General features: G+C 27.0%; 1 protein-coding gene across 6 annotated transcripts in view; it reads right to left on the bottom strand.

Moving 5' to 3' along the window:
* nrm (neuromusculin) overlaps positions 1–19,110 on the bottom strand; it is a 267,044-nt gene that overhangs the window by 48,119 nt on the left and 199,815 nt on the right. For all 6 annotated transcript variants that reach the window (XM_029310733.2, XM_029310734.2, XM_085486117.1 and 3 more), the window contains 2 exons: positions 12,102–12,286; positions 5,320–5,470 (listed from right to left, as the gene is read on the bottom strand). In XM_029310733.2, coding sequence (XP_029166566.2) covers positions 5,320–5,470; positions 12,102–12,286 — 336 coding nt within the window. The remainder of the gene's footprint in view (positions 1–5,319; positions 5,471–12,101; positions 12,287–19,110) is intronic.

The following is a 19,110-nucleotide window of genomic DNA, read 5'->3' on the forward strand; positions in this document are numbered from 1 at the left end:
GTAAAGAGCCATACGCGGATGTTTCCTACGAACATTTACAGCAAAACTAAATTTTCGTTGGAAACAAAGCGTGCGCAAGGCACGTATTATTCTCGGTGTACCAACCAAGACTTTAAAAATTGAAATAATCTTACTTGAGATTTAATTTCAAAAACACCCTAACCCTTCTGCGGAATTAATTAAATAAATGTAAGAGAAAAATATAGATCCGAAAGTAATAAATAGAAAAGACTCTGACAACATAAACACAAAATCAGGTGTGAAATAGACTAATAATATTTGCAGATATTAGGTGCAATAAACTTATTTTTAAATTTTTTCGAATTATTTTGAACGTTTCAGTGCTTTCTTCGAATTATCTTCAGCAGATCGGCAAAAATAACAAATTTATTTTTTTCAAATTCTTAAAAGAGAAAGAAAATAATTCTAGTCTGTTGTACATTACAAGTAGTTATATAGTAGTTCTATAGTAGTTATATAGTACTATATAAGTACTATATAACTTATATAGTACTATATAATAGTATATAACTACTACTATATAACTACATAGTTAACTATATAACTACTACTATATAACTATATAGTTATATAGTAGTTATATAGTACTTATTAAGTATTCTAGTCTGTTGTATATTACAAGTCCTTTTAATATCTGATTTCCTATTAAATTTAGATTCATCTCCCGGGCCACACAATATCGTGCACTTAACGTGCAGCACAGAATGAGGGATATAAAACAAAATTCTCTCGTAAGAGAGTACGTAGACACACGAGAGTGGGTTGTCACACAGAGCTAGTAGGAACGTTGGAAACGCGCCAAACTCGACGTCTAGAGTTTCTCGTTTCCAATCCATATGGGGTTCTCGTTCCGGCTGCAAAACGAAAGTTTCTCCGTCATTTCGTACTGTAACTGGATGCATCAGGGAAATACAAATGCAACCGTTCATTTTCTTTTTATCCGCTTCGCGTAATCAAGACATCGCATCTTTGGTGAGAAAAAGTCGCAACTCCGCATTTCTGATTTTGGAATCATGGCTTGTCAATGTTGAATTATAATCGAATAATTATTATTCTTCTACTTTGATGATCCAATTATCCATACAGAGCAAAATATTTTTAAAATGTTTCTATGTCCGTTTTTTTACGTTTAAAACATATTTTTGAATATAGATTTAAACTAATATTTCAAAAATATCTATCAAATGTTTAAGAAAATATTATCTTATAAAGAACATTTTTTAAAATATTTTTAAGTTTTTTTAAATATTCTAAAACATGTTATCACCAAAAAATTTTAAATCATATTAAAATATACCTAAAACTATTTTTAAATGTTTTTATGCAATATTTTATAGAAATATTTAGAAATATTTTTTGAAAACATTCATAATATTTTGTGCTGTATGGATATATTTCAACTTAAATAGCAAATGAAAAGTAAAGAATTATATGATGAATATAATTTATTTATAAGATATAATTCAAAGTATTATGTTTTATATTTTAAAGTAATAAATTGTAAATTTATTTATTAAAATTAATTTATTTATAAAATTTTTCTGATACTAACAATAAGTATTTTGAGATTAAATATCAAGCAGAAGAAAATATTTAATACTTATTGTGTCTTAACAAATTATATATATTTATATTATATAGTTTATTAAAAGGCAAAATATTAAACTGCAAGTTTAAAAGTTAAATTACAATATGTAAAGATAAAGTTTAACGAGAGTAAATATAAATTGAATGAGATTTATATAATTTTCTTTTATATTAAACTCTGAAAGTTTGAAGTTTAATTTATAACTTTATATCTTTAAAAATAGTTAAATTAAAATTGCGTCAGTTGATGAATAAAAATTGAAAAATAAGATTAATGAAATTTTTTAATAATAAAGTAAAATTGTTAAAAGAATATAAATTAAAAGTTTAGTTTTAAATAAAAAAGAAATATTATTAATCAATATTATATTAATATAAATATTAATTAAAATAAATGTATATAAATTATTATTAAAATAAAGACAAAAAATTCCGTGAGTCTACAATTTAATCAAAATATTGATTGGAAAAGTAATCTAAATATAGACATTAAAACAAGTTAATATTTTGTTTAATAGGCATAATTTAACAATTAATTGCTTTTCCTTTTTGTCATTCCGATTTTTGAAAACATTCATAATATTTTGTGCTGTACTTTTACTTTTTAACAGTTGTAAATATATTTACATTTTCGGATATTGTAATGTTTGTAATGTAAACAGTTACAAATATAATCTTTTATTTTCTAACACATATTTCAGAGAGATCTGGAAATAAGATTATGTTTTCTCCAAAAAAATCACGTTAAAATATTACGAGAAAATATAAAAGCATCCGCGCACAAGTACAAAAGTTGTCTCTCTTCGATATATACCGTGTGTTAACTTTCCGAAGTATGCAACTGGAAAATCGTACAAACGTTGCGCGACTTATATAAGCCACTCTTTCAAAAGGGCAACATAAATATTTATGAAACGAGAAATATTCTTGAACTATGAAATTTTCTTCGCTTCTCTATCATATCAAAATTTTCAATTGCTCCTTTTGAACACACTTGCTTTGACTTTTTCAATATAAATTCAAGTCTGGACGATCTCCAATTATATATCCCTATTTTTATTTTATTTTATTTATTAATTTTTTTTTACTAAAGTCGCGATTTATTTTCAAAATGTACTTCGTTTAAAAAGTCATCGATTTTGAATAAAGATTTATATTTGTAATATATTATACATATATATTAATTAGAATTAAGATTTTGAATAAGACATAGATTTTGAGGTTTCAGTAATGTTGAAATAATTTTTTAACATATTTTATTAATATTTTGAGAGCAATATTTATTAAATAATATTTTTAAAACATTTATAAAATATTAGTTAAAATACTTTTTTTAATATTTATTAATATGTTTTATTAAAATATTTTAAACACATTTCTAAGATATTATATCATAACGTTTAGAAAATTTATATAAAATCAACATTTCAAAATGTTGATTAAATATTTCTTGTTTATTGGGATTATACTTTTAAAAGATGATATTCGCTCCTAGAGATTGTGTATAAAAATTGATAATTTTTTTTTTGCGAAAACAAGATAAAAATTCTTGAATTCAACAGTAGGGTAAAGTTCCCTTGATTGCTCGCTGCAAAGTTATATTAATTTGCATAGTATTATGCTGATGAATGGCGCATGGGTATGTAGAGTTATTTATTTAAAGGATTTAGTTTATAAGAGCTAAGTGCATGCAAATGTTAATAACCGTCCTTGTGTAGCTCGCGCAGCTTCGTGTCGACGTAGACTATATCCGGAGTATGCAAATGTGTGTGAGTTTGGGGTTACAACGCAATCTTGTTGCAGAGTTTCAATGCTATTAAACATAATTGTAATTATAAAATATTACGAACCGCGGTTTGCGCGGTTTATATTATTATTACTTATGAAAGAGAGATGGGAAACATTATTTTACACACGATTCAATTGCTTGCAAAGTTATTAAATGTTTGCTTACAGAGCAAATCAAATTTCGAGTTTCTCGAAGCCGAATTTTTAGCTTGTTCAATATTAATTAACACGATTAATTATAACATATATATGATATATTTTTCTGAAAAAATTAAATTCAAGAAATTTTTTCAAATTAACTTTTTTTATATCTGCAAATAAATCCACACATATATAATTGCAAATTGAGTAAAATTATAATATAATTTTATATAAAATATATAATTATATTATTATATATAATTATATATATTATATAATTTATTATATAACTTATTATGTAATTTTAATATTATATAAGCTATATAAATATATTATTATATAATTATATTATTATTGAATACACTCCTTAAAGAAATAGAGAACACTTTTCATATCCTAAAAATTACGCTATTTTCAAAACCACTGCAATTTGGTAAAAAAATACCGTAAATTGAAAATTAAAAAAGCATTTTGAAGCTTAAAGTTTCAACTTTAATGCGAAATCGGTGGTTTAAAAACATTTTTTATCTTTCCAGTCTATGCTTTAGGAAAGGACACATTGTTTTGCTTAACATTACATATTTTTGATGCTCTGGACTTTGATGAAAAAAATTACTCTCGAAAAATTCTACGTAAATTTTGTAAACTACATTTTTCTTTCAAAAAGCTATTTTTTAAATTTTTCTATAATCTTTTTTGACTAATTGTAAGTAACATAATTTTGAAAGTAAACCTATATTTTTTTGATACGTTGTCGATATCTAGCGAAAAATTATTGTAGACAAAAGATTAATGAAATCTTTTAAAACAATTTTAACTTTAATGTTATCTGTGGTTTTTAAAATTTTTTTTAACTTCTCTGTTCTGTACTAAAAACAAATATATAGTTTTGTTTTTCAAAACTACGCATTTTAACTCGATAAAAAAATGTTTCGTGAAAAATTCTACTCGTGTTCCATAAACTACAATATTTTGCCTACAAAATGTTATTTTTAAAATTTTCTTACGATTTTTTTGACTAAATTATTTTGAAACTAAACCTGTATTTCTTTTTTAGAAATGATGTCGATACTCGGCAAAACATCATCATAGACAAAAAATTAAAAAAGTATTTTGGAGCTTGAAGTATCAACTTTAACGCGCTGTCGGTGTTTTAACAAAATTTTTTAATTTTTCTTTTGTTTTGAAAAATAAAGATTTAGTTATAAAATTGTGTAATTCGGTTAAAAAATCGTAAACAAATTTATTAAATAGTATTTTGTAGGCAAAATATTGTTTATAAAATTTGAGCAAATTTTGTCAAAAAATATTTTTTATTGAGATTCAGAATGTCAAAAAAATACATAATTTTAAGGAACAAAACAACGTGTCTTTTTTTAAAGCATACAACGTAAAGATAAAAACATCTATAAAAAACACCGATGTTGCGTTAAAAGAGTTGAAATTTCAAGTTTTAAAATGCTTTCCTAATTTTTTAATCTACGATGATTTTTCGCCAAGTTTTAACGGTTTGAGAATAACATAATTTTTAAGATAGAAAAAATGTTTATTGTTTTTTTTTAATAGTGTGTATATACATATAATAATATTAATATATAAAATTATATTAAAATTATAATAATATAATCATATAAAATCTATAATATACCTATATATTACATTAAAATTAAAATAGTGAAATATTTATATAAATAGAAGCCTATAAAAATTGAGAAAGAATTGCCGACGACAATAATAGAAATGATATCTTGGTCGTTATTTCGACTCGTAATGTATACTTACATAATACTTCGATCGTTATCGTTTCCTTCATCGGTTTCAAATCCTCGATACGGGTAACAGAATTCTCGGCATAACAGTTGAATGTTCTGCCATTGTCGTATACTGATGCCGTAAACGCGAGATTGCTTATCGTATCCGATGTACCATCCGCCTGCAAACATAAGTTGTTTTAACTTTAAACAACCGCGGTTAAAATATAATGTCAAACTTCTATTATTTATTACCATCAGTTTTGCTAAAAGCGTTTTAACCAAATACTTAAATTAGATATTTACTACCGCAATGGCTAAATAATAATTATTATAAATATTATAAATATTAATAATAATTATTATAATTATTACGAATAATAATAATTATTATTATATATATTAAAATATTCCAACTAATTGCAAATCCGGTCGGATGCAATTTAGATCATTATTTGAATAATTTATATTAGAATGACAAAATTTTTTCTTTACAAAATTAGTTTTTTTTTATAAAAGTACTGAATATTTTGTACAATGTTGTTTTATAAAAAGCTTTTTACAATAAACGCGTTTTAATAATAAACTTTTATTTTATAAAGATTTAATATATGCACATATACATATACTCGTAATTATTTATAAAAGTGTCGAATTTTTAGAATAACACATTTTATAAAATATTTAAGCCTTTTTTAAACAAATAAAAATAAAACTAAAAATCTGCAATATACATACACGTACATATAAATGATAGTTTATTGTATTCGTGGTAAGACTAATCAAATTTTGTGGCTATTTTTTCTCTCTTGTAAAATATGTATTATATATGTTTTATTATTATTTATTTAATACATTATAAGTAATTGCAAGAAACAAGATTATATTTGCCTTCAGTAAAAATGATTATTTTAACATAAGGTAATTTTTAATGAGATTTATATTAATTGAGATTTATATGTTTACTTATTGAAACAAACATACAGATTTTTACAAGGTATTCGAAAATATCAAAAATTAAAAAATAAATATATAAGCAAGAAAAGTTTTCTATACATCGAGAGAGGTTGTTTATAATTATGCAAACTATGATAATTACGCGAGTTTGTAATTTTGTGTATGCTAAAGATTTATTTTTGTTTACGTTTGAACCATGCTTTGCATTAAAAGTTGCAAATTCATAACATGTATAAATTAAATATGTAATTTTAGATTTTATTCATAAAGTGTGCGTTTTATGTTAGTCTACTTTCAGCTTTAACTACGTATCCTGCGATAAATTTTATTACACTTTTTAATTAACTATTTAAAAAAAAAAAATTTCATCTTAAAATCAATTATAATTTTGATTTAACAACATTTTAATAAAATTATGAAATTCTGCAAATTAAACGAGTAGCAACTGATAGGTATAAATATATCAAAATAGCTTGAGAAAATTTTGTGCTCATTTTTTATCCTTTATATTTATGAAGAAAAAAAATTTTCTCTTTTCTGTTTTTTTTTCTTTTTATCGAATCTAACTGAATCTAGGGAAGCTGTTTCTTTATTAATTCCTCAAGTATGACGTCGATCGAGATTTGTGATTTATTAAAGCATACTGGAGGAGAGCAATATGGGGCAATATATTTGCCCGGAAATTGCTGTAACACCACATCTGAGCACGTAATATCCGTTTCTGCGCGACGGAAGAATGCAAGTTTAAAAATGTGATCCCCGCTTAATTCTCTGTTATGACGCGCCGCTCATGTCGGTAGAAAATTTGTGACGTGTGTATACATATAATTACACTTAGCCACTAAGCGAATATACATTTATATACTGTCTGCTGTCACGCTATGTCATGCGTCATCCCGATAGTGTCGTGCTTAGATGATTTTAAAATTAACTAGATAAAAAAATGAGATAAAAATATGTCAATTTATTTTAGATAAGATAAAAACGATTTTATTTTAAATACAGGGTGTCCCAGACCACCCCTTTTCTTTTAACTAAGCATTTTAGAGAAAAACGTTTTAGACAAAAATTGTATGGTTTTCAAAGAAAATAAGATGGTGCCATTGATTTGACCTTGAAAAGTCATTTGAAGGTCATGTGGAGGTCAACTTTAATTTCTTAAATAAAACTATCTATTTTTTATTACATATTCTTTGTACGGTTTTGAGGGGAACATAAGATAGTGCCATTAATTTGATCTTGAAAAGTCATTTGAAGGTCATATGAAGGTCAACTTCAATTTCTTAAATGGAATTATCTAGTTTTCATTACATATTTTTGTACATTATCTCAAGAACTATCCAAAACTCTATAATAAAGTATTTTTTTCATGGAGTATTCTTTGAGTTATAAAGATTTGAAGCTAATAATTTTTTGACATATAATATAAAATCTCTTGTAAAATATTTAGTTTTCGGTAATCATACCTTAATACTTTCTTGCACGGAATAATGAGACCAATCAATTGGTGTAAAACAAACACATAGTTGCTTATAAAAAAAGTATGCAGCTGCATATTGAATATTACATATTCTTTTTAAAACAATTATCTGTTTTTTTATACCGATTGATTGATCTTATTATACTCTCCAGAAACGTATTAAGGCGTAATTATATATATAAAAAAAAAAATAAAATTATATGGCTATTCATCTAGATAACTTTCTAGATAATAATTTTGAAGACTGCTTATCTAACAGTTAGTTATAAAAAGAAATGTAAATTATAAAAGGGTTATAAAAATATAAGCGTATTCATATTTTTATTTATAAATTTTTATCGCTTACTACTCAAGTTCTTTTATGTGCTATGATTCTAAACCAAAATTATCTGAAAATTATTCTAGATAATTTATTAAAGATAATACTTTTTCCATCTAAGATATAAATAATTGGGATTGGATAAGAGAGAGAGTTAATGATATTTTAAAACTGAGTTAAGTTAAAATTAGTTGCTTATAAAATTAATTTAATTAAGTTAAAAGTTGTATGAACAAAAATTTAATCAGTTAAGTTAAAATTAAATTAACTGAAGTTAATTTTTAAAAACATTATTTATATTAGATCAGAATTTTATTTGTTAAATTTTTAAAAATTTGTAATTACAAATAATAAAGAAATTTTGATTTTTATATAAAAATATATTTTTTGATAATTACAATTGATGACAAATAAACATAAAAATCAATAATACTTTAATTTAAAAATGATGCGTTTATAACTTATAAAAAAGCAATAATAGTATTCAGAGATAAAAAAATTTAACTTAGGACAAAATTTAATAAGTTTAAGGTCAAAAATAACTAGTTAAAGTTAAAAATTAATACATTTTAAATTAACTAAGCTAAGTTAAAAGTTATTAGCTTTTTAACTTCTTTTTTAACTTTTAACTAGTTATTACCCAATCCTGTAGATAATATATATTTTTATTATCTATATAAAGCTAAGATGACGCCAAAATTTTATCTAGAAGATCATCTATATAATTTTATTGAGATAACACTGTGTTTCAAATATAATCAGACGCTCTTTTAGTGAACAATGACAATTTTATGACATCGCAATCAGGCGAAATTGCAAATGACATATAAATTCGCGGTAATACAAATTCGCGAGTTATATTTGACGATATAATAAAAAACGGCTCGTTAATCACGTCGACGCGAAGATGATTCTCTTCCTCAAACAACGCCGCTAATTGACAGCGCAAAATGAATTAAGTCCGCTCTCTTCTGTAACGCTTCTGTTCTTTATATATTGACATTGTCAAGTAAACATGTTTTCTTCGTGTGCGAAGAAATTACGCCGAGATGTTTGTTTTGTGCATAAAGAACAATTTGTTATCGAGACATCGCGTTATTCCGCATTTATATCTTACGGCCTTTTACTACACTTTTTTTTTCTTCTTTTTTTTCGCATTAATTGCATCCGCTAGATGCGAGCGCAGGTCCCGTATGCAATTATTTTGCGTGTGCATGCCGCTTTATAGTCTCAGATATTTCCGTAATGGATTTATGATAGCTGCGTGACGCCTACGACTTCTATATGCATTTACGTATACACGCGATAGTGCAGCGATGCGATATATATAGAAGAGTCTAATGATTTTTCGATGCCGCCGCCGTCTAGCTACTTGTTCGAGCACGAAATTGATTTTTTCTTTCTTTCTTTATTATTATTTTTTTTTTTTTTTACAAGTCGAGGGAGAGTAAAACGCCCTGCGATTCGGAAGTAAATGACGATTCCTCGCGACGCTCTCTTTTTTCTTAACTACGCTTCCGTTTCATTTCATTCTCTATCATCTCATCTTTGAAAATTAATTTAAAATGCAAATTATTCCTCTCGATGGAATCCTCTTGAAGGAATTTAATTCCGATCGATTTTTTCTCGAAATTTCTGCAAGCGTCTCCTTATCGCGTACGTGACTGAAGAATTGTATTCTCATTTAAATTGGGCGCTAAAAAAGTTAGCTTGAAAGAGAGATTCTTCGAATCGGATATTCCTAATTTCTAAAAATGTAGACGAAATGGGATTTATTTTTATATCAACAGAATTATTTTGCATCCCAAAACAAGACAAGTAAAAAAGACTTAATGAAAAGCATATAGTATAAATAGATTAAATGTATGAGACAAAGACCTGAACGATTAAATTAGGTCATGTTACATAATTAAATAACAAATACACGTGAATACTTCTTTTAAATAATCTAAATCTTTATTTTCTTAGCTACTTATTTCCTTCTTCTAATAAATTAAAAGAATTCATTGAGTGACATAAAATAAATAAATGACATAAACAAAATACAAATTTGAACATTTTCATAAAAAATATGCAATTGTTTTTTTATTAACAAAAATATCTTCTTTCAATTTTTTTAATGTATAGCGACAGCCTTTTACTTTAAATAAAGTATTGAAAGAAATTACTCAACTGTTCTATTCAGACAAAATTTATTCTTCAAGAATCTTGGAAAAATAAATCGCGAAGAGATAATATAGAGATAATATGGTCTTTTATGCGCGAAAAGGATCTTAAATCACGCTCTCAAATAAACCTAGTGCTTAATAAAAAAAAAAAGGAAAGATAACGCGTAAAGAGAAACCGCCAGAAGTAGTACATCGATCGATCGTAAATCATCAAAGAGTTGCTGGGTTCTGAAATTTATCGAGACTCCACCGCGTTTTTGAAGTGAGCACAGTGAAAATTTGCCGTTCCGCAAAAGTGTGTTCAATATGAATTAAAATGTACGACAGATGCCGGTCCCTATCGATTTAGGATTTCCCAGGAACGCGCAGTTTCGCAAAGTTAGAGTGCTCGTGCTCTCTCTCTCTCTCTTTCTCTCTTGCCGAAGTAAGTAACCGAATTAAAACTTTTGTGAGGCACTATTCATTGTCGCGTGCCACCAAATATGCTTCTCCGGAACATTTACATTTGATGCAAATGGCTCTTCCCCAGGAAGGATCGACGGGGAATTCGAGCGTCTTAAGAATTTATATTAGTAATCCTATATAAAGTATATAGTTGCATTTTCTGCGTGTAAACAGGATTTCTTTTTTTATTAAAAACTAAAATTATTGTTCTCTTTTATATAAGAAAAAAGATTCGAGTCTTCGTGACAATTTAACTTTGAATCCTCTTGTGATTATATGACAGACAAGATTTAGAATGCTTTTCAGCAACAGAATACTTGCCAGGATAAGGAAGTCACTTTACATAGTTTCTTCAAAGTTTTGAATTTTTGAAGTCTTTTTTGAAATTTTTTAACTTTATCTTCTCTATTAGAATATCATCTCATAAAAAATCTAATTAGGCAATAAATAATATAATTATATATATGTATATATAATTATAAATTATATATACATTTATATATAAGATATATAATATATTATTATATATGCAATATATATTATAATATATATTATATATTATATTATATAATATATTATTATATATAATATATCAGAAGAAGATCACTAATATTGAGAGCTGATAAAAATATTTCTTTCTGATATATATATATATATATATATATATATATATATATATGTATATATATATATTGTTATGTCCGTGTTCCAGCCCGTTTGACGATACATCCCTGTATTATACGATCGTCAGGATTTTCTATTAGGATCTTCTATCAGGGTCTTCTATCAGGGTCTTCTATCAGGATCTTCTATCGTCGCTAAGAAGCTGTTTATGTCTATCGATGCGTTTTGTTCTGGTCTAGCTGTCGTGCGGTGAGGACGTATCCTCTGACAGCTGATCAGCGGATATATTTGCATTAAGATTAATGCACGTAATATTATATTGTATCGCTACGGTTTATTGGCTTCTAATATTAAAGTTTATTGCTTTACTACGCGAGTGTATTCATTTCCGGCGTGTGAGAGTTTGAGTGCGCGCGACATTTCTTCGAGATAATCAGAAGGGTGGTCGCGGACGTAACAATATATATATATCAGAAAGAAATATTTTTATCAGCTCTCAATATTAGTGATCTTCTTCTAATATATTATATATATTATATATATATATACACATATATAATATATATATAATATATCAGAAAAAGATCACTAATATATTATATATATATACATATATTTATATATTTATATATTTATATATATATATATATTTGTATATTTATATATATATATTTATATATATATATATAATATATTATTAATATTATATATATGTAAATAATTATAAAAAAGCAATTCTTTTAATAACGACAGGAAAATAAATTTAATTCGAGCACAAAATTCATTGGCGGTAATTACATAGTATTGCGGTGTTTACTCACGTTTTCGTGTATTTTCGTCTCGAACATCTCGAATCTCTCGTTGCTCTCGCTTAAGTATTGCGTTCCGTTTTGCCAAGTTACATTGGCGGCGGGTCGCGCAGCTTGTACCTTGCACTGCAATAAAATCTTCGTTCCCTGCACGACATGACCGACCACTCCCTCTAAGTCCATCTTCAGCGGGCGTACTGTAAAGATAATAGCGTGCTAAAATAGTAAGGCTGTTACTTGTTAATCGCGATGGCATTAAAGCAGCTAACGCCTCTATATCTCCGCAACACTAACTGTTCGACAAGGGATTATTGATGCAAAAGAGATTTGCCTTGGATTGGAGAAGAGAAGGTAAAAATATGACGTAAACTCTCAGTTACATATATATATAATCCCGTGCAATTTTATATTCGAGTAATAGACGCATTATTTTTGTGTATAAATTAGTATTTTATACTAAATTCTCTTCTATACTAAATTTTTTATTAAATTATTTTTAAATATTATTCTAAATTATTTTTATTTGTTTTTAATGTTATTCAATTTTTCGATTATTTGATATTTTTATTTTAGTGATAATATTAGTGTGTGTGAGAATGAAAATATGTTTTTACGCAGACCTGAATTTGAAGATTAATCAATTTTCACGCAAGATTATAAGACTTTAAGAGTTACTATAAGGACAATTTTTTATTATAATAAAATAGAACAATCATTAATTGTTGTATTTGCATCTCTGAGGATGTGTTTCTGCGAAAAACAAGAATACTATTTAAATATAAACATAAAAAAATAATCAAGCAAAATATTCATTATTGTTTCACTACTTCAGATCCAGAAATGAGCACTTTTTATTTGAATAACAAATAAAAGATAATATTTGAAAATAAAATGTCATTCAAATACGTTTTTATTTGTTATTTGCAAATAATATTAAAAAATTAGTTGTTATAATGAGAATCAATCTAAATAATTTATTTGCAAATAATGTATTTTAAAATAAATAAAAAAAAATTATTTTAAAAATTAGTTAGATAAAAATCATTTTAAAAAGTTATTTGCAAAAGTTATTTGATTAAATTTTTATTTCAAAATGTATTTGAATATTATTTAAATAATTTTTCAATGAAATAGTGCCCATGTCTGTTTCAGATCTTTCATTTCGCCTAGCAACTGAAGAATTTTGTGCAAACAATTTTTTGTGGCTTAAACGCTTGTGGATTTTGACGGAAAGCCGTATCGCGGAACATTTGGCAATTGGCAGTCTTTTGTACTAGCTAAAATTTCGCTAGTTCGGGTTCGGTGATTTCCGTAGCTGTCTGTTCAATATTAAACGCACGTATCCCTATGTACCATATAGACTGACTACCGGATACATACAGGAATACAGCCGCTGGCAATCGGTCGTCATGTAATGATGATCGTGTGGTATCTGACCTCCGCGTCGTACTATAGCGACATTAGGACTGGTATGTGTAATCGGGAAGGTTGAGCGAGACATGATTGGACGTACGTGCGAAATGTCAACTTCGACAATTTCGAGTCGTCCCCGATGTCTTCCGATCAACGAAGTTATCTTTGTACCGTGTTGATTTAGAAGTACGAGGGAGAAGTACGTGAGATACGCACAGAGTGTTCGAGAAGTCACGAGACATCTCGAAATATCTCGAAAAATGTAAGTTTGGAAAAAAAATAAAGGTTTATTTATTGCAGGGTTTAAAAAAACCTGGGGTTTTTTGAGGGGTTTATTGGATTTTTTGGATTTTATTAAGTTTTTTAGGATTTTGTTGGGTTTTTTAATTTTTTGAATTTTATTTTTTATAATTCGCTAATGGTTAAAAAATTGACTATTTAATTGGCACAATTCCTTATTATAAATTAATTTTTATAAATAGGTTTTTAAATGGATTTTTTTAAGTGGGTTTAACCCAATAAAACCCGGTGGGTTTTATTGGGTTAGAAGACCCACTTAGTCAAACCATGATTTATTGGCCTTATTAGTTTGACTTTGAATGGGGTTGCCAAGGTCAGGACAAAATTACTTTGAATTTTTTAAATGAAACTATACCTTCATTTTTTTAATAAAATGATCCAATATTGCAATATTTGGCATGAAAAGTTATAAGGCCAAAAATGAAGAGTTTATGAGATATTTTATATTTTGGTTTGACATAATCTTATATAAACAATGAAATATCTTGCAAAATATTTATTTTTCAATTATTTTACCTGAATACTTTTAAGCACAAAATAATGAGAAAAATCAATTGGCATGTAAAAAGAAAAACAGTTCATTTTAAGTGGCTGTTAGTTACAAATTATTTACTTTTTCTTAAAATAGTTTAACCAAAGTGGGCAAACTGGAACACTATTTATAAATTACATTTAATTATATTTTTCGAAGTATTTGCTGTCTTGCAAATTTTTAAACAGGATGTATAAAAACTTTTCAAAAATTAAATTAAATTAAATTGGTACTTTTAAGTAGTGAAAAGAAAATGAATGGGTATAATAAACCGTGATTGAAACATTTCGGAATATATAATTTGTTGAAAGTCTTGGGATAAATATTGCGCGTTGTGACGCGAATCAAAATGATGTAGTACAAAATCGGACATTTACGAATTGTTTATCTAATCGAAATATCTATGCAGCAGCAGACACGTCGACGAGATGGATGACTTTCCGATGCTTATAGCGCGCATCGTCACACGTTTGCTCGGAAAATTCACGATTAATGGAATATTTGAAAATTGTCATTTCGGTATCATTAAATCGATCCGGAAGTTCTTACGGGGATATACGCGATCCGTGATAAAAATGGGTTTGTAGAAGCGTTAATCGGTTGACGGTTTGTCGTCAAACCGTAGTTGCATATGTATAGATATACATCCATTAGCGCCGATGGATTTCCTAACGGACCGTCATATGTGCATTATATGTACTCTGTATCACGAGATTCACGCTGAAATTTCCCTCAGGCTATTGCATGTACACGCGTAACATCTGTATTTTTATATAGGCGTCATTATAGATTTATCTGAACTTAGGTACAAAACACCTTGCACCGATCTAAAATTAATTTATTATAAAATTATTCATGCATATCTAAATTGACGCACGTATTATCAAATATCGTTGTTTCTTAATAAGTAATTATTTTATGAATATTTATAAATTAATTATGCTTAGGAAATTTTGATAAAATTTTTATCGAAAAACTTGAATATTTTAAAATAATATTTTTGAAGTTTATATAGAAAATTTCCGTGGAAAAAGGAATTTTTCGAAATGATTATTATATGTACATTAGAGGCATCGGTACGTGAGTTGTCGATGCTTCTTGTAAAATCATGCAGAAAATATTGACCGATAATTCAGCGGCAAAATTCGGTGAGCGGTATTCAATACAAGAAAAGAACACGAAAAGAAAAGGGGCAAGAACCGAACGAGAAGCGAATGGCGAGAATCTAATATCGGGAATTGCATTTGACTTCAATTGCACTCCCTCTACCTGATAGCAGGCTGGATGCTGAAGGAACGGACTGAGAACCGAAGATGGCAGACGGCGACAGAGACGAGGGAAAAAAAAAGGGTAAAAGTCACCTCTTCTTTGCGCAAATAGATTTTTTCTTCGTTGTGAGTCACGCTTTTGATCCTGGGACAAATCTGCCTGCCGACATTTATTTTTAATCCATACTGGATTCGTATTATCGAATATATTATATTTTTATCGCATCTATAAAGAATAAGATGATGCGAATACATTATTTCTGCAAAAATATATAATAAAATATATAATTTGACATATATAAGAGAGAATCGCGTTTGATCATTTTATCATTTCATAGGTTTTTTAAAATAAAATTATCTTTGATTAAAGAGAAAAATAGTTATAAAAATATTTTATTTAATATTTTATGTAGGGTAATATAAATATTTTTTGTAAATTATTAATTTTCTTAGAATTTTTATAATTTAAATACCAATTTTTAATAAACATTCTATACATATAATATTTAATCTAGTGCAACAAATTTGTTATAATTAATTTTTTTATATTTTATAATTTTTATAATTTGCATATAAATTTTTGAATAAAAAGATAATAGAAATAAATGCATTATCGCGCTGATAATTTTTTTATACGGAACACCGAGTGTTCTTTGGTATAAGATAGAGAGTTGAAAAGTTCTAAGATGTTCCTTAATTGTGCCGTTTTAAAGATACCGCGAGGGCAGATTCTCTTGAAGTCTCTTGATTTTCGTGAAAACTCGCCATTAAACTAATTTCTCTCTTTGCGCCTGAAAATTTCGAAGAGTTCGCAATCCCGATAAGCCGACCGCGAGACTTTTTAAGTCTGTTGTCGATGCCAATGGGATTTCCCCGGTTTTGTTTTCCTGTAAGAAGCGCACCAAACTTGCCTGAACGCTCCGCCAGATGGCCAGATTCGCTTCGCGAATTTTCTCGTCGCTCCCGGAAGCTCATCGCTTCCGCGACTTTCAACGAAGCAGCTGCGGAGCCGTAAGATTTTCGCAGATATCCCGCGGGTATTCGTGACATTTCCGCTTTAAATTCACCGCAGGTTGTTAAGAACGGCTCTCTCGGCGGGAGTTTATATTTATATTTATATTTTATATATATATATATATATATCTATATACATATATATTTCTGGACCACACGTTTAGAAAAATTTCAAATTGCGCCCCGAGTTTCGACGATATTGCTGTTATCCCTTTTCTCTTTCTTAGTATTTTTCGACGTTGTTCTATTACCTGTCTAGGTTCTTATCGTGCTGGCAGGCAATTTTTCACGATACGAGATCGAAGTGAACCGTGTCGACGTTGGTAGCAAAAGCGTTGAAACTGTTTCATCATGTGCTCTATGATCCTGTATATTACATCCTTATAGTATAAAAATATATCACTGATGAGATGAGAATTTCAGGAAAAAGGATCACACATTTTACGAGTTAATACGAAAATTAGAAATATTTTAGATATATTAGATATCAGGAATATATTGAAAAAAATATCTGTCTTCTAAAACTTTTTCAAAATCAATAGAATAAAGAAATTAATAGAAAAAAAGTTAGTCATTAGATATTGCATACGATTATAGTTGATTCACAATTTTTTAATCTTAATATAATGCATTTCTATATGTATAAATAATATTTATAAATATTATAATAATTTTAACATTTTTATCTCACATTAATTATATTTTTATAGAAGAGAAAATCATTGTGTTTGTTGTTTATTTTATGTGATAATTTTCTATAATATCTCTAGACTATTTTGACAATATTTATTATTGCAAATTAAAATTGTCATTGGAACTTATTAACCGTAATACAGTTTAATTTTCAAAATTAATTTGTCTTTATATTATAATAATTACATGATGACAAATCTAATCATAGACTCTTTGACATATTAATCAAAAGATAATTATTATTGCTTTATGTTGTATAGTATATGCTGATAGTCAAAACACGTGCAATATGCAATTATTCAACTTTGATAAGATATTAATCTTTTTTTCTGACAATATCTCACAATGTCATATCAATTAAACATAATAACTGCCCTAGTTGCAATAAATACGATGTGATTTCATAATGAGAGAGATTAATGCGATAATTTAGCAAATTTATTAACCAACGCGTTTCCACACGGTAGCAAGAAAATTAATCCCGACTTCAAAGTTAATAACGCAATTTATCGATACGACGAGATTTATGTGGAGAATTATGCGGATTCGCGTATTTATATATTTTAATATTACGATATTATGCGATAATATTACGCATAATAAAGTTCAACCGTCATTAATAAATTTTTAATTTGCGACAGAAATTTTTATACAAAAATATAAAGTATTAATTAATTTAATAAAATCTTGCGCAAAAAGACGTAAAACTCTTTTTTCGCGTGAGCATATATTATAATAAATATTTAATTATGATATGCAAAATTTGTACGCGTGTGAAAGGATCCGAATTAATATAAACTCTCATAAAAAATGAGAAAAAATTTCATTATTTATTACTTCATGTTTTTTCATTGTTAAAATTATAGAGTATATTCCGCTATATTCGTATATATTAATCGATAAGAAACACATCGTTTAGTTGATCTTGAGTAATTTATGGTATGCTATAATTTTTTAAATCCAATGGACTATTAATAAAATGCTCGAAATTTATGCGAGAATATAGTTTATCTCGGTATACAAAGAAATAAAATACACTTTTCTACTTAGATTATCGACGCGGAAATACACAGTTAATAAGAGGATTCTATTAAGGTCGTAATTGTGATTTCGATCTAGATCTTGAAATATGATATTGCGCTATAATTTATGTGCAATTAATTAGATGCATTTTCCTCTTGAGTATAATAAAGAATGCACGCAATGCATATATTTTAGCTGGTTTATAAATATTAGTTAATTTGTTGCATCACAATAAAAAGTAGTTCAATACGAAACTTTAACTATAAAGTTACCTAAATCACGTGTAAAAAATAATATGCAAATTTTTTTCTACACATTTTTGTATACTTTGATGTATTTTTTTCTTTTCTTAGTAAAAATTTGAACAATCGTGTATTGATAATAATCGATTCTTCCTCATTTTTACACGATTTTAACTCTGATTAACCACATATAAAAAATATCTTAAAACGAATAAAACTCTCTCATCGTGATAGTAAACATGAAGCGAAATTACATGACCTGTATCACGTGAAATTAACTTTTTATCTGATGTGTAAAAGATACACCACGAAATATATAATTTTGTAGTTAAATTAAAAAAAAGCATATTACACTATATCAGTAAAAATTTTATTTTTGACTGATAGTACAAATATTTTTGATATCGAATTCTTGCACATATTTCATTTTTTCGAAATTTTGAAGAAGATTGAATCTCTCTATGCAATATATGACTATTGAATATATAAGATTTAAAGAATTGAATTCGTAAATCTATGTAAATAGACAATGATTT

Source organism: Nylanderia fulva, unplaced genomic scaffold (assembly GCF_048542155.1).
Source record: "Nylanderia fulva isolate GAGA-0341 unplaced genomic scaffold, ASM4854215v1 Scaffold11, whole genome shotgun sequence".
Taxonomy (NCBI): domain Eukaryota; kingdom Metazoa; phylum Arthropoda; class Insecta; order Hymenoptera; family Formicidae; genus Nylanderia; species Nylanderia fulva.